Source organism: Brachyistius frenatus, unplaced genomic scaffold (genome assembly GCF_029030835.1).
Source record: "Brachyistius frenatus isolate BFR_SWC_R1_liver_20210118 unplaced genomic scaffold, ASM2903083v1 Contig_47, whole genome shotgun sequence".
NCBI lineage: Eukaryota > Metazoa > Chordata > Actinopteri > Embiotocidae > Brachyistius > Brachyistius frenatus.
In genome coordinates this window covers 810,153-824,744 of record NW_027210646.1, presented here as the reverse complement: position 1 = coordinate 824,744, position 14,592 = coordinate 810,153, and the positions used below count along the sequence as shown (strand labels likewise).

The window sequence follows — 14,592 nt, the reverse complement described above, 5'->3', positions numbered from 1 at the left end:
GGTGCTTGTACCAATTAAAATCACAGTCGTGTTACAGAGGCAGTTGCAGCTTGTGGCAGCATGATTTATATTACTGTGAGGTTCCTGGTGCGTCCCCTGGGAGATAAACTCTACAATCTCATTTTTATGCTTTTAACTTCCCCCATCTTCAGGTGACTACACAGTTATTGTTAACTTTCATTAAGCTGCGCTTAGCTTCCCTTTATTGTCCTTTCAGGTTGTCTTACCTTCTCATTGCTTTGGCTTCATTTTATGAAAATAAGTCAGTGTGTTTAGAAAGTAAAAGTCCATGACTGGAGCAAGTAGTAAAACAAGAGAGCGACTGATGTCATGAGAGCCTTCTTGAAGCAAATGAGAGGATCCCAGAGAGGATTGTGGAAATCCCAATCACTTCAAATGAAACAAGTAGTCAAGCCCATCCATACTAGATGTAGATCAAACAAAATTTTGCAAATGTGCCTTTAAATTAGAAATGTAGCAGAAGATGAACCCCAACCTTTGTGTATGAAATTCACCATAATAACCAGCCTATGTTAAATAAAGTGTGATCAAACTGTTGCATGTTAGAGAGCAAACAAACGCATAAAGTCGCAGCTTAATATTGATTTAATCTCTGTATAATGAATTCAAACAGGCAAAACGCAAATGTTCCTCTCAAAGTGGGTAATGTCGGGAACATGATGACCGAACGACGCACATCCTTTCTTTCGCCACTGAGGGATGACGACTGCGAGCGCATCGAGGTGGGAAGCAGGCTCTGGGAGGAGAAACCGCTGGCTGTGACAGTGACAGTTGCTTCTCTCCTCGCTGCACCCTCCACCCCCTCCCTCCCTCCCCTCTCCACACTTCAGCTTCTTCATCATCATCATCATCCTCATCCGCCTAAGCAACAGCAGCTTCACCTTAATCAGAAGCCGAGGCAGAGTCCATCGACAGTGTGGAGAACAAATAAGCAGTACGCATCTACAGGAGGTTCTCCACTTGAGGGGGAAGATGGGGAAATGGCAGTTGCAGAAGACCACATGTAAGGATCAAGAAATCCGACAAAATCTCCTTTTATGACACTAAACCTGGTTTATGCATCAAGAGGAACTGTTTAAAGAAGAAAAGGTAAGACCTTTTCAGATTATTACGTTATTATTTTTCGTACTGTGATTTAACGATACGTCTTTAAAAATGCAGATGCCAGTCTTTATACCAAATTTAACCAATTTCAAACAACATTTAGTAATTCGCATCTTGAATTTATAATGTAGAATGATTCGGCTATTTAAAGGGAAACTATTCATTTTATTCTCAATCTCGTTCTCAGGAATGATTCTGCGATCTTAAAACACAATATTAAACCATCGTTTTATTCGCTGTGAGCACTAAAAACCTTGTGTAAAGCTGTCTTTCCTGTAAAAACCGTGAAAATAGTTCTCTTATTTTCTTAATTTAAAGCCTTAACATATATATCACTGTCGTTAATTATCAGCAATGAAGTTATATTCATGTATATTTCAGAAAGCAGGAGTAGCTGTCAGATGGAGGAGGAGGGAAAGCAAATTAGAGTATCTATCTGCCCCCTTGTGGCTTTGATTAATGCTGTTTTTAAGAGATTTCTAATATAAATGCTAAGTAAATGTAATGTTGTGGAAAAACAGTAATAACAATAGTAAAGCTTCCTAATGTCTCCATGATTTTTCATTTTTAAATATAATTTTGTGATTTTATAGTCGTCTGCTCTTTAAACCAAACCCCAGTGCTATTAAAAGCAAACAAAAATCTCCCATGACTGCAAAGACCATTCAACCTCTTCAGCATCAGTCCTTTATACAGGGTTTTCTTATTTGTGCTGTGCGGCTCCATTCATCTCATAAGTGGCCCACATTCATGTATCATCCCCTCTGTGGATTCCTGTTATATAATGTCATCCCCATCAGACTGCATCAGCCTCAAAATGTTTGCTGCTTGGCTTATATGAGCTCACATTGGATGTGTATATATAGAAGTCATGTTTTACACCAGTGTAAGGCTAGGCAGAGTAAAAAAGGTAAGTGGAATAAGGGTGATGAGCGTGTGTTTTTCTTTGTGTGCCTGCATTGTGTGTGTGTGTGTGTGTGTGTGTGTGTGTGTGTGTGTGTGTGTGTGTGTGTGTGTGTGTGTGTGTGTGTGTGTGTGTGTGTGTGTGTGTCTGTCAGCACGTGTGTATTTTGTATGTGTGTGGGTGGGGATGGGAAATGAGTCCAGTGAAAACGTGATAAATTCTGCTCTAAATCTCTATTTTGACTAATTAGGGGAAACATAATCATATCACGCAACACACATTTTTTAATGTGGTTTTGATATGATTACGCTGTAATCATCTTCACTTTGTTTTTCAGATTACCCCATCTGACGCCTAAAAAACATGGATGTATCTTCATCCTCACTCCAGTACGGATCAAAAAAGCGGGTTAAGATCCACCCAAACACAGTGACAGTGAAATATGCCACTCATTTCCCCCAGCCTGGCGATGAAGGGTATGATGATGCACCCTCTTTTGAGGAATTTGGCGCCTTCGCAGAAGCTAATGTGGGAAAGAGACTAGTGTCAGACGGCAAAGGGGGCAGGACTTTCTTTGGAACCATGGAGACCCAGCCGAAGCAGCCAAGTGTGCAAAGAGACAAGGGGGTTGAGGGCCAGCTGGCCAGCTTCGGTGAGGCAAATGTGCTGGCCTCCAGGGTGACCTGGATGGCCTTGTTTGGGGCAGCAGTGGCTCATGGGTGTGTGGCACTGATTACTCGTCTAGCAGCAGACCGCTCGAAAGTTCCCTCCCTCGAGTTACTCTTCATCCGCTCTGTGATCCAAGTGCTGTCCATCCTGGTGGTCGTCTACTACCACGAGGCCCCTTTCGGTCCAAAGGGCTATCGACTGCGTCTCTTCTGCTACGGTGTCTGCAACGTGATCTCAATCACCTGCGCCTACACATCCTTTGCCATAGTACCACCCAGTAATGGCACCATCATGTGGCGTGCCTCCACCACCGTCTTCAGTGCCATTCTGGCCTTCCTGCTGCTGGATGAGAGGCTGGGCTACACTGATGTGGTCACAGTTGTGGGCAGCGTGTTCGGTCTGTGCCTGGTCATGGTGCCAAATGTAGCAGACGAGGAAAAGTCCAGGCTGGGGTTTTGGAAGGAGGCCTTTGGCTACACTATGACGGTGATGGCCGGCTTGACTGCTGCCCTCTCCATGATCGTCTACAGGGCCATTAAGGAACGCGTCAGTATGTGGACGGCACTGTTTACCTTCGGCTGGACGGGCACAGTGTGGGGTGCCTCCACCATGTTTATCATGCAGGAGCCCATCATTCCTCTGGACGGGGAGGCCTGGGGCTATTTAATTGGGATCTGTATCTGCTCCACCGTGGCATTCCTCGGAGTCTACTATGCTCTAAATAAGTTTCATCCAGCCTTAGTCAGTACCGTGCAGCACCTCGAGATCGTGGTTGCCATGTTTCTCCAGCTCATTGTTCTGAGGATGATCCCGTCTGTCTATGATGTCATCGGAGGCCTGGTCATCATGATCAGTGTGTTCACTTTGACAGGAGTGAAGCTGTACAGGGTGAGCAGGGCCATTCGGCAGGATTACCAAGAGATCCTAGACTCGCCCATCAAATGAATTTCAATATGTCAGTCTATTTGTTTACAATGTTGCTTGGTTGTGCAATTTAAAGAATGTCTGGATCGTCACCTGATGATTTTGTATCATTGTGTTGTCGGAAGAGTGGCATTTGTGTAACTAATGTCTTAATATTTGTGTGTGAAATAAAAGACAAATGTATATGGTGACAATATCCCCCTGATAGTAACTGCTTTGATGTCAAATTGTGTCAAAGACCAAAATGTCAGAAAAATAAAAACAAGACTGAATTTGATTTGTGTGATTCAATATAAGTCTTATTGACCATATTCAATCTGGTCTTGTGAATGGCAGTGTAAAAATCGTAACATCAATAAGGTGTGGTTTACCCCTCTGTTGTCACACTGCCGCACTTGTCACAATGTGTAAATGTCAGCCCAGAACTCATTCATACTACATGCAAGGAATGAAAGAATAAAGATAAATACCACCCACAATTCATAAAATAACTGTTATTGATTTTCTTAGCCTTAATCTGTTGCTTGCCAAGACAGTGTAATTTCTTCAAACAAAATGTCTCTCAAGAGGCACCAGCAGAGTAGAATATAATGGCCTTTATGTGTTGGGATAAAAGCTCTGTCATACACACTATATGTAAGATTGTTCTTATTAAAATTCAAACTAAAGTTATAATTAGACTCCAGGTTTATGGGAGTTAAATTTGTGTGAGGGAATAGTATTCCATAAATATTTTTTTCTCAACAATATTTTGTGAACAAGCTGCACCTTTCAGGGCTTTTCTTATTGCCTCCCATGTGTGTTCTGGCCTCATCAGCTGGTTGGTATTTAACCTGGGTGATTACATCCCCGGATGTTGCTTCTGTTTACTTTCAGATTCATATCAAACTAATACCCAGAGGCAGGTGCACTGTATTGTATTATAGTCCACTTTAAAAACATGAGACCATCTGCTTGTTTCTGTAGTGGATGATTCAGTGGCTCGCTGGTGATGTTTCCTTTCTCTTTTTAGAGAAAAACAAGCAAATATAGTCTTTACCTGCAATTTCCCCAAGGCGAACAAAGAGTGCTGGAATGAAAAAAGGACAAATTGATGATGCAAAATGGATGAAAGAGGAACATGTGGCTTTTTCAAAATTGACACAGCATTGCATGCTTTACTAACATCCCAGCAGGTGGCATTCACGATCTACTTCATTACTCAGACAGCTAGCGTTTGCAGAAGTATTATTTTGTAATAGGAAATTATGGAGTTGATTAGTAGTACATCCAGTATTCAGCTGATGACAACTTTTTCTTCTTCAAAGCAGTTTTAATAAATGATATAAAGCACTTCCTCTAAACCCTTTTCATTTAGTCAGCCGAAACAGAAGCAGAGTTATGGGTCAAACCTACAGTATATGGCTGATTGAGCAACACTATAGTACCTGGTATGAAATCATGACACTGTTGAATGTTTAATATATTTATACAGAAACTCTATTATACCCATGCACAAAGCAGATGTGTTGCTGAAATCAAATCCCTATAATGACAAGCTACGGTTACTGATGTCACAGAAAATAAATGAATTTACAACTAATATTTGAACAACTTAAAGTAATAATAATGTTAAGATGTATTTTACTTTGAAAGCTCATTCCGTCACCTTTAGTTTTAAATATTTTAAGTTTACTTTTAAATCTTAAAAGGTGAATAAATTGAGATTAAGAGGGTTTTATGTTCCACTACCCATGTTGTCGTCTTGTTTTGAGATGGGGGTTTGGGTGCAGAACGTAGAATACATGTAGAGGAGGCCCATCTGTTTGAGCAGGAAACAGATTACATCCTGCAGCGAGCTGCACAACCTTCCAAATTACTCTGCAACTCTCTTCACCACAGACATGTTTATTAGATGTATCGTTTCCCAGGAGGGACCCGAATGGAATCTGATGATGAGTTATTATATGTGCATTTGTGTGAGCGTGTGTGTTGCATAGCACAGATGACTGTGCATTTTTATGAAACGCTCGTACCGACCGGGATAACCACATTTTTCAGATATTAGGCTAAATATATTCACCTATTCCTCATTTAAGGCCAAACTTGCTGAAGAAGCACTAACTTGCACAAAATATTGTAGATGCAGCAAACATTAATCATGAATTGGAAAAAGGACATGCTGTTTGGAAACTGTTTTGTTAACTTTGATTTAAACTATGATTTTTTTTTCTGATTGTCTCCATTTTTATGTTTCTTAAAATTTTCTTAAATTATTATATTAAATATAATTATTATTATTTTTATCCAAATCAAAGTAACATAATGCTGAACATCAGTTTTGTCTAAATTATACAGTATGGGGATCTATTTTGTTCAAGAAGCTTAGAGTCCAACATTTCTTTTGGACAACTGATGCTAAGACAGACAGACATTAATTAATGGGTGATGCATGAGAATGAAAATAGCAGACAATAATAATAATAATAATAATAATAATAATATACCCCTCTCTATCTCTCCTCACTCGCACGTTTATTTTATGGTCGTGATTGTATTCTTTTCCCTCCCAAGGGAAATAACCTGACGAATGCTTATAGGAACGTAAAAACACCAGCAGCTGCAGTGCGTTTGACTGACCGCACCGTTGCCCAATCAACAAAGAGTTAATTCCACCGCAGCCAATCGCGTTCGAGTAGGCGGGGACATATGGTGGCGGGGAGGGAGGGGGTCTGAACCACTTGCGGCTAGTTAGCCTAGCTGTGCTACCGAGCGATGACATGCTTTGACATAGAAATGCTATTCCAACGGGGCACAGCGTTACAACCAGCTAGGCTTATTTAGCTTCTCGGGAGTGTGGGGAGGAAAAAAACAACAAAAACAACAAACAACAACAACAACAACAGCACCACTCGGCAGCCGGCTGGAATTCGGGACATCATTTCCGAAAAAAAAAAAAAAAAAAAAAAAAAAAAGAGAAGAAGGAAGAAGAAGGAAGAAGAAGGAGAGAAGAAGGTGGCCGTCAAGGAATCAAAGGTACGACTGAGCTCCCAGACTTTAGCTCCCTGCTATCCTCCAATTCAACGAGCGCATTAGCTCACGTCGGCTAACGGCTAAGTGTGTTAATAACCCGGACAAAACCAGCCTGTCGCCTTGCCAACACGCTGCTACCCCCAGCTGGGTAACTAACGGTTACCGCAGCTGAGATTATTATTATTATTATTATTTTATTTTTTTAAAACCTTTTTTTTTTTTCGTATGTGTGTGTGGAATTTACTCAACCGGTTAGCCAAGTTAGGTGTCGTTGACACGCTGTCAGGCTTAAGTTGTAAGATGTATATATATTTATATATATATATATTAAAAAAAAAGATGAAATAAAACTGCCTCTACGTGAAGTTTAGGTTTCATTTCATGAACCACGTTTTAACACGTTTACATCTGAGATTGGAAAAAAAAAAATGGAGAGGACGCTTTAAACGGGAGACACACCGGCGTGAAAACGACACAACGTTGAATCGTGAATTGCATCTTCTAATTTAAAGCATTTAAAGTCGTATTTTTTTTTTTGTATTATTTTTTTTATCATCATGTAACAAAAGCTGAAGTTGAGTTTGTTGTGCTCGGATTAGACCCAGCTCGGCCACGATGGAGGCATTCCCTCACAATGAGGTTAAATTATGATCCCCTTGGGCTTGTAAGCCAGAAACAGTTCTTGTTGTCAGTCCATCACCTCTTCTTTTACCCTTTGTTATTGCAATGACATTATTAAATTTTTTTTTTTTTTTTTTACATTCAGATGATTAATCATTCAGGCAACAATATGCCAATTAAAAAGGCCATCTAAGTTTCTCAAGGTCCAAGGTGATGTCTTTTAAATATCTTGTGTGGTCTGACCAACAGTCCCAAACACAAAGATATTCTGTTCACATTTGGTGCCACAGTGTGAGTGTGTGTGAGTGTGTCGAAAACCAATTATCAAAAGTGTTGAGACTTAATTTACTTAAATGGATGAATCATTTCAGCTGTAATCGTCTACATACCCACGTCTGCCTCGAAGGACCAGCAACTGGAGGGCAATTGTACTTCAGCAAAATTAAACCATTTCTGTTTTTGGTCGAGATTTGAGATAACTGCGCACTCTGTTTATCTCCTAACGTTGTTTCTACCTTAGACAACCCAAGCCAGACTAAATGTCATGCCTCTGTAGCACAGTGGGGAATACGGTTGTATAATTGTTGGCAAGCTCTTGTGGCTTATGTTTGTGTGCCCTTTTTTTTTTAAATTAAGATTTTTTTTTTTCAGTAGTACTGTGTAACAGTCAACAGAAACCCACAGATAATGATTTGACAATATGAGGTTATTTTTATCTGGAGGATATAGGCGGGTAGCATGAGTGTCTTGCCAAATACGAGCAGCTGCTGAGCAATGTAGTTTCTGTAATTATTGTCACACTTAAGATTTCAGGGAGGTGACAAGAGAGACATTTGGTGTGCTGTGTGCTCCGTGGGAGTCACAGGGAGGATGGCCACGGTTTACAGAGAAACAGATGGTAAAGTCACGCTTTTTAGCATCTTTTATGCTTGAAGGCTGACGTTCTCTATTCGCATTTGACGTATGAAAATGGCTATCGGGCAATTTATTTGGAAAATTTGCACCTGTCAGCTGCCAGCTCACAAGTTTATGTGCAAGACCGAGGACTCCCCCTGAACTTAAAGCTCCCACTCTTCAACTATGCGTGCTGATATTGCAGTGATGTGGCCCTGCTTACTTCATCCATGTCCTATTGTTAGCCCCTGTTGACTCACATACCCTCTAACAGCACCCTTGTTTGAATGTTATGACAGAATAATCTTCTGGATATGAAGTGATGATCTCATTTTATGTTAGATTCGGCCCTTGCCTCTTTCCCAGTGTGCCTGGCTGTGTGCTGTCAGTGGCCTCCAGCAGCCAAATCTGTCCTCACAGCCTAGAGGAAAATACCAACTGTGCATCTCATGATAGCCAAAAAGCTAATGTGGCTGAAAATTCCCCTTGTCAAATGACAGGCTAAGGCATCAAGTCTAACGTATCTTTAGGCTTCTAATGAAGTTGAGAAATGGCGGATTTATTTTTCCTGCAATTGTGTCTCTTCTCTTGTGCCATCTCTCTAACCTCGGTTATTGCAATTCTCTTCCATTTCCTCTTTTTCTTGTGATTTAGTTTTCTGTCTGTGTTGTTTTCCTATGACTGCCCATGCATATAGGCGTGTTTGAATAGTCATACGGTAGTTGAAGTCACCTGTGGTGACAACAACTCTTGACGTTTGCCTTGACGAAGGGCAAACAGGAGATGAATGACAAGTGCACTTAAAGGCTTTGTCTAGATATTGATGCATATCATCAAACTCTCCACCGTTGAGGGTTTTTAGTATATAATGACATCGCTCCCACTTCTGTAAAACTTCACAGTCTAGTCTAATGCGGTCATATATTTGCTGTCATTTTTCACTTGTAGTGAATGATTAGACTTCCTCATGTGGGAGAGAAGAAGTGTGCAGTTTCGCTAGTGTTTTTCTTTTAGTTCATCATGGCTTTGGGGTTTTCCTTCAGTGAGTTTGGTGAAAATGAGGATGTGTGTACTTGTGTTACTGTGATTATCGCTGTTATAGCAGAAGTTGTTGTGTTTCAACTGACTAAAAAAGCAGTATTTTCATAATGTGTTACCCGAAATGTACTTTTCTTGTATAATGAAAACAGACTTTCCAGGCACAGCAACATTGTCACTGAAGATAAACTAAAGCTGTGAAGTCTGCACACCTGCGTGTTTTATGAGCATTTGTGGGACCAACAGGAGGTGGGGCCTTTAGGTCTAACTCGGTCCACCACAATGTTCTCTCCTGGTTTACCAAGTTAGACAGCTGGTGTATTTTTTTCAAAACCTGAATCATAGTCTGAACGTAAAAGTGGACGTAGCTTCTGGGTCTACAGGTCAGCTCCAAAAAGACTCTGGCGCCATAGACTCCCATTCAACTTCTCTCATGAAAGGCAGCGTCAATAAATTTTCGCCAATGTCGTTCCGACTCGTTGGTTTTCTTGATAATCCATCTGAAAATAATCTCCATCGTTATTTACATATTAAGCCTTTTAAAAAGTGTATCTGTTTGATTGACGGGCCTGTGGTGCGGTCAGGTTTCCACTGTAGGCGGGTGGGCGCAGTGTCCTCAGAAATCAAGTCAAATCCAAGATGTACCAAACCAAAAATACCAACCTGAAATACTGAGGTTTCAGAATGGCAGTACACAAACGAATGGGTGATGTCACGGTTGGTTGCGGTGTGATCATTATCAAGGGGCTGTTGATTCATGTGTGGCTTCTGGCCCCTAAGAGATATTATTGTCGTGCCTTTTGATCTGACGACTTTGCTTGTCAGTTTCAGATCCCGGCCTGTTTTTAAATTTTATTTTTTTTAAAAATTTCAGACCTTCAAATTTCTTTTCATGTATCTCTTATGAGGAAACTTTCTAATTAAAGCATTTTAATGGCCATACTTCTGCATCAAAGTATAGTACCTAACGCTATTATTTGACCATCTCAGTAAAAATGGGTTTAGTCTTTCGTATTGCTTCAGTTACATTTATTTCTGTGTCCCGAGTTAAATCGTTTGAAGGGGTTAACGACATGCATTGTCGTCTGCCAGTGTCTCGCCAAAGTTACCATACAAATGGGGGCTTTAAATAAAATACCATGAGAACGTACTTTATACTCTCTTAGTGTAATAATAGTCAAAAAGAACTCATTTTCATGAGGGACAGTCTTCCCAGTGTTTTTGAAATGCGTGCAGGCCGTCGGAGTCCGGCAGTACAGAGGTGAGGGGATTTCTCTGGAAAATGTTTTCTTTCTTGTCCGTCTCCTATCAAAGATCTTGTAGATGTTGTCAATTTACGCAGAGCCCAGATTTTTGTGGCATCGCCATGCAATCTGGAATGCGTGCTGCTCTCAAGATACGCAAGTTCCAACACGTGGCCCTCTCAGGCTTCTGTCCCAAGTAGCTGGTTCAGTCCTATTGCGACAGCACCCTGGGGCTCATATTTGCCAGGATGTAGGAAGACGAATAGGAAGCGAGTGTATCCATTTCATCTCTCTGCACAGGCTGTCTGGGATTATTATCTTGCGGTTTACAAATAATATGCTATTTTGACTGCAACAATAGGGAAGGCTGCATTAACAACAAGGTCTGCAACTACAGTGCATCACTTGTCCACATTTAGATTTTGTGTACAATCTTTTTTTTTAAATTTAAAAAAATTTTTTTTTATTGACTCCTTAGTGCAACTAGTAGTTTTAAGTAGCCTGACAGCACACCAAACCACAAACAGCTTTATGGTACTGTAGCAGTTGATGTCAGGAATCCTTCTGCTTTGTAAACTTGGATTAGTCATCAGGAAATCCCCTGGAGCTCTCAGAGGTTGTGAGGTAACCTGAAGGTTTATGTTGCTGATGTTTTGATCGAAGATTGCTTGGATGTGGCCATCATTATTGGACCTGGTAGACATGCCACCCAGAACAAGAACTGGCAACCTCAGGGTGTGCATGAAGAGATACAGGCTGCTGCTTGGGGTGAAGTCTGAGGGAATAGATCCTTCTCACATGGAGCTACTATGTTCTCGTGGGTGTCTCCTTACGGATAGGATTTAAGCCTTTTCCTGCTGGATCGCCTCCTGCTAAGAATATTCATTTACTGTAAATAATTCATGGTAATTAGATAACGTGTGAATACGGCTTACATTAGTTCAATCTTGCAAATGGTTAAGCAGTGATATTATTTCTATATTTAGCCAGTTCTACAACAGTGTAGGCTTCCTTCAAGCCCTTTGGTGAATTCATGCGCTGTGGTTTATGATGGGGTGCTTTGATCAGGCTCTTCAGAGCTGGTCCAGACCACTAATTTACCTCATTTTGACAATCTTGACAATCAAGCACCCATATGAGAGATCCTGTGAAAGTCATCTTTTGTGTCATGCCTTTTTCCACTGAGCTGGTGTCATTCCAGTTCATATGTTCCTCTACATCATTCCATCCTTACTACAAATGTGTTATTCAGACCTTTATATATTTATTTTATGCCTTAAAAAAAAAAAAATCTGCTTTTATTTTAGGCGTACTTCTGTGCAGATAATACGTAGTGGGTGCCGGGGGCCTGTTAGAAACTTAAAACGTAAAGCTTTTTTTTACCCCAAAAAAAGCACTTTTGGATTAGTGCGAGACACTGACAAAGATGCTGTCATGCTGTTTAGTGTCTCATCCTCACTTCCAGCAACAACAAAAAAAACAAGTCAGTTCACCAACCCCATCTCTCTGCGAGCTCGAGAGCAACATCCAGGCTGCGGAATATTTTGCTCAAATTAAATGGGGACGTGAGAACAGTTTAGAGTTAGTGTTTGTTAATTTGCCTTGACTACTTTATGATCAGATATTCTTATTGTCAAATGTAGTAATGAATATCCTTTTTGTATGGATGTGTGACAATATCAGAATATGTCTGTTTGATAAGAGATTGATACAACAGATTTGAGGAAGGAATAGGCTTTGATTTACGTTAACTATGTAGTGCTATTGCAGTACTGGAGATATTTGGTTCTCTATAACCTTCGTAAGTGCTACTCTTATGTTGTTTATTAAAATCTTTCCGTGGTACAAATGGTCATACGTGTGATTTAGCATTTTCCGGGTAAATTGCTAAGCAACATTTGTCAAACAGTGTCATTTGTGTAGACATCTCAAAGATTTGTACCGAGTGAAAATTGAGCCCTTTGATGTGAAATTACCGTAAAAGAAAGCTTGAAACGTTTGACTGTTGGTTGTTGCTATGAGGATAAATCTCTGGCAGTTCTCAAAGGACATGAGCCACGGTCTATTTTAGGCCATTTCCAACTGCTGAGGGTGATCCCGAGGGGTGGATAACCAACTGCTTTCACACAGTCTTGAGTGAAGCCTATATGCTTAGCCCAAAACACTGGAGGACCCCCTAATTCAATTTTAATGTCATGCTGGAACAATACAGTTTTCTGATGTGTGAAATAATGTGTGGCGTTAAAGTTTAAACCTCATCTTTCATCCCTTTAACGAGGTGCATTACATGCATCGATGCCAAGATAAGTTATCCGAACTCATTGCAACACAGGGGTCGAGCCTGCACTCTGTCAGATTGCATCACTTTCCCATCATCCGTTCACCCTTGTGTCCACACTTCCTGTCTCACAGCTGGCCTGCCAAGTCTCCCATGACCCTTTGCTGCTATGCTGCTGTTTTGTTTTGAGAGAATCTGGGACAGCTGGGATGAGATGCAGCCTCCTGGGTTTCAGTTGCTGTGGTGCGATGTGAAAAAAGAGCACAAGTACTTATTTCACCAGTCCACCGCCACCCGTGTGCCGTCGGTTCGTGAAGCAGACCTGCCTTGTGGCAAAACTGCAAGTTTTCGGTGTAAGTTGGAGGAAGTGCAGCAGTGCCAGAGGGGCCGAGTGAGCGGTGAGCATACAGAGCACATTCCAGAAGGCAGCAGAGCCCTGTGATTTTAGCAGGCTGTCACAGGGATTAGGTTACTCTGTCTGCCTCTGTGAGCTCATGCTGTTGCTGTCTCAGTGCCTCAGCAATCCTGCCGAGCAGTGGTACACTATCTGCTCCCACAGTGAGGACAGACCAGGATTTTTCTTAGACAGTATCCAGCTGTTGTGACTCCCATCTTTACAAAGAACTTCCCGTGTCACTGGTAAATAAAGTCCAAAACACTGAGGGAAATGAACGCAGGACGCACATTCGGCTTCAGGTCTTTCTTTCTCATTCATGTCTTTGATATAGCATCCCCAAGAAATACATTACCGCATAGGCCACTGGGGGGGCTCTTTGACTGGATCTCCTTTTGTGTGTGTGTGTGTGTGTGTGTGTGTGTGTTTTCTTTTCTTTTCCCCTGCAAAGACACAAGAGGTTATAGCAGCAGCTGTAGACTGCAGGATGTGGTGAACTCGTGTCACTGTAGTTACATAGTAACTTAAGGACTCGCAAAGTTGCACCCAGCCTCTGTATCTGACATGCAGTTGTTGTGGTTAAGCGTCTTCAGATTCTATTGACAAGCAAAAAGGTGCTCTCTGAAAATCTCACGGGACTGTCAGAACTCCTTCCCTATTAGATAAATAATTGCGACGATAACGATGCCGAATTTGGATTAGTGGTATGTTGCTGATGGGGAAACATTTGTGACAAGTGTTGGTACTCTTGAGAACATGAGTGGATCACTGATAGCAACGCCGGTTGACCTGTCACTGGCTCTTTTCCGCTGCTATGACACCAGATAAGATGGACACGGACAAACAGCTCGGTATTTGGTAGTTTACGATATGGCACACATGCGTGACACAAATAGGCTCTCTTATTCCATAAAGCTATCCTTTCCTGTGGTCGTGTCGCCATGCAGAGTTCAGTATTAAGCAGGTACCTGTGAATTGAAAGATTTTTAGCACAGACTCGCGCGAATAAAAATTCAACCACAGGACTCGAGCCGTTATTTCTATGGATCGCATTCAAATCGGGAAAATTCCAAACATATTCAGGTTTCATCTTTTCAAATGTTAAATGGAATATTTTTAGGATTTGGGCTGTTGATTGTACAAAACAAAAGAATTTGTTGTGGTGTCGTACATCGTGCCGTGCATTTTTCACAGTTTCCTGACATATTGCACACTAAAGATTTTCTTATTTAATCAAGATTATAATCAAACATTTTATTGATAATGGAACATAATTATTAGTAGCCTGAATCACACATACTTCTGTTAAGTTGCCCAGGTCAGTGTTCACCTACCACGGTGATCTGATGATGAGCCACTCATTCAGAGCTGTAATGAAGTCGTTTGCTGAGTAAAGCAGCAGGAATACCATCGGCTGCTTAAGACCACCGGAGAACCACTGAGCGAGAAGCTCTCGTCGTAAAGCAGCTACGGCAAATGTTGCCTTGAA

At 41.2% G+C, this 14,592-nt stretch overlaps 2 protein-coding genes across 3 annotated transcripts in view; both read left to right on the top strand.

Moving 5' to 3' along the window:
• Window positions 1-14,592, top strand: part of nck1b (NCK adaptor protein 1b) — a 137,351-nt gene that overhangs the window by 105,797 nt on the left and 16,962 nt on the right. Inside the window, exon 2 of one of the 2 annotated variants that reach the window (XM_069703555.1) lies at window positions 6,609-6,637. The gene's annotated coding sequence lies outside the window, so the exon portion shown is untranslated. Of the gene's footprint in view, window positions 1-6,325; window positions 6,638-14,592 lie in introns of those variants that run through there. The other variant, XM_069703556.1, reaches the window with a different exon arrangement.
• On the top strand, window positions 730-4,101 carry slc35g2b (solute carrier family 35 member G2b). Its single transcript, XM_069703525.1, has 2 exons — window positions 730-1,110; window positions 2,367-4,101. The coding sequence occupies exon 2, from the start codon at window positions 2,393-2,395 to the stop codon at window positions 3,641-3,643; it is 1,251 nt and encodes a 416-aa protein (XP_069559626.1). The 5' UTR covers window positions 730-1,110; window positions 2,367-2,392; the 3' UTR covers window positions 3,644-4,101.

Excerpts from the sequence above, each read along its gene's own strand:
- slc35g2b (XM_069703525.1), top strand. The coding sequence starts at position 2,393 with ATGGATGTATCTTCATCCTCACTCCAGTACGGATCAAAAAAGCGGGTT.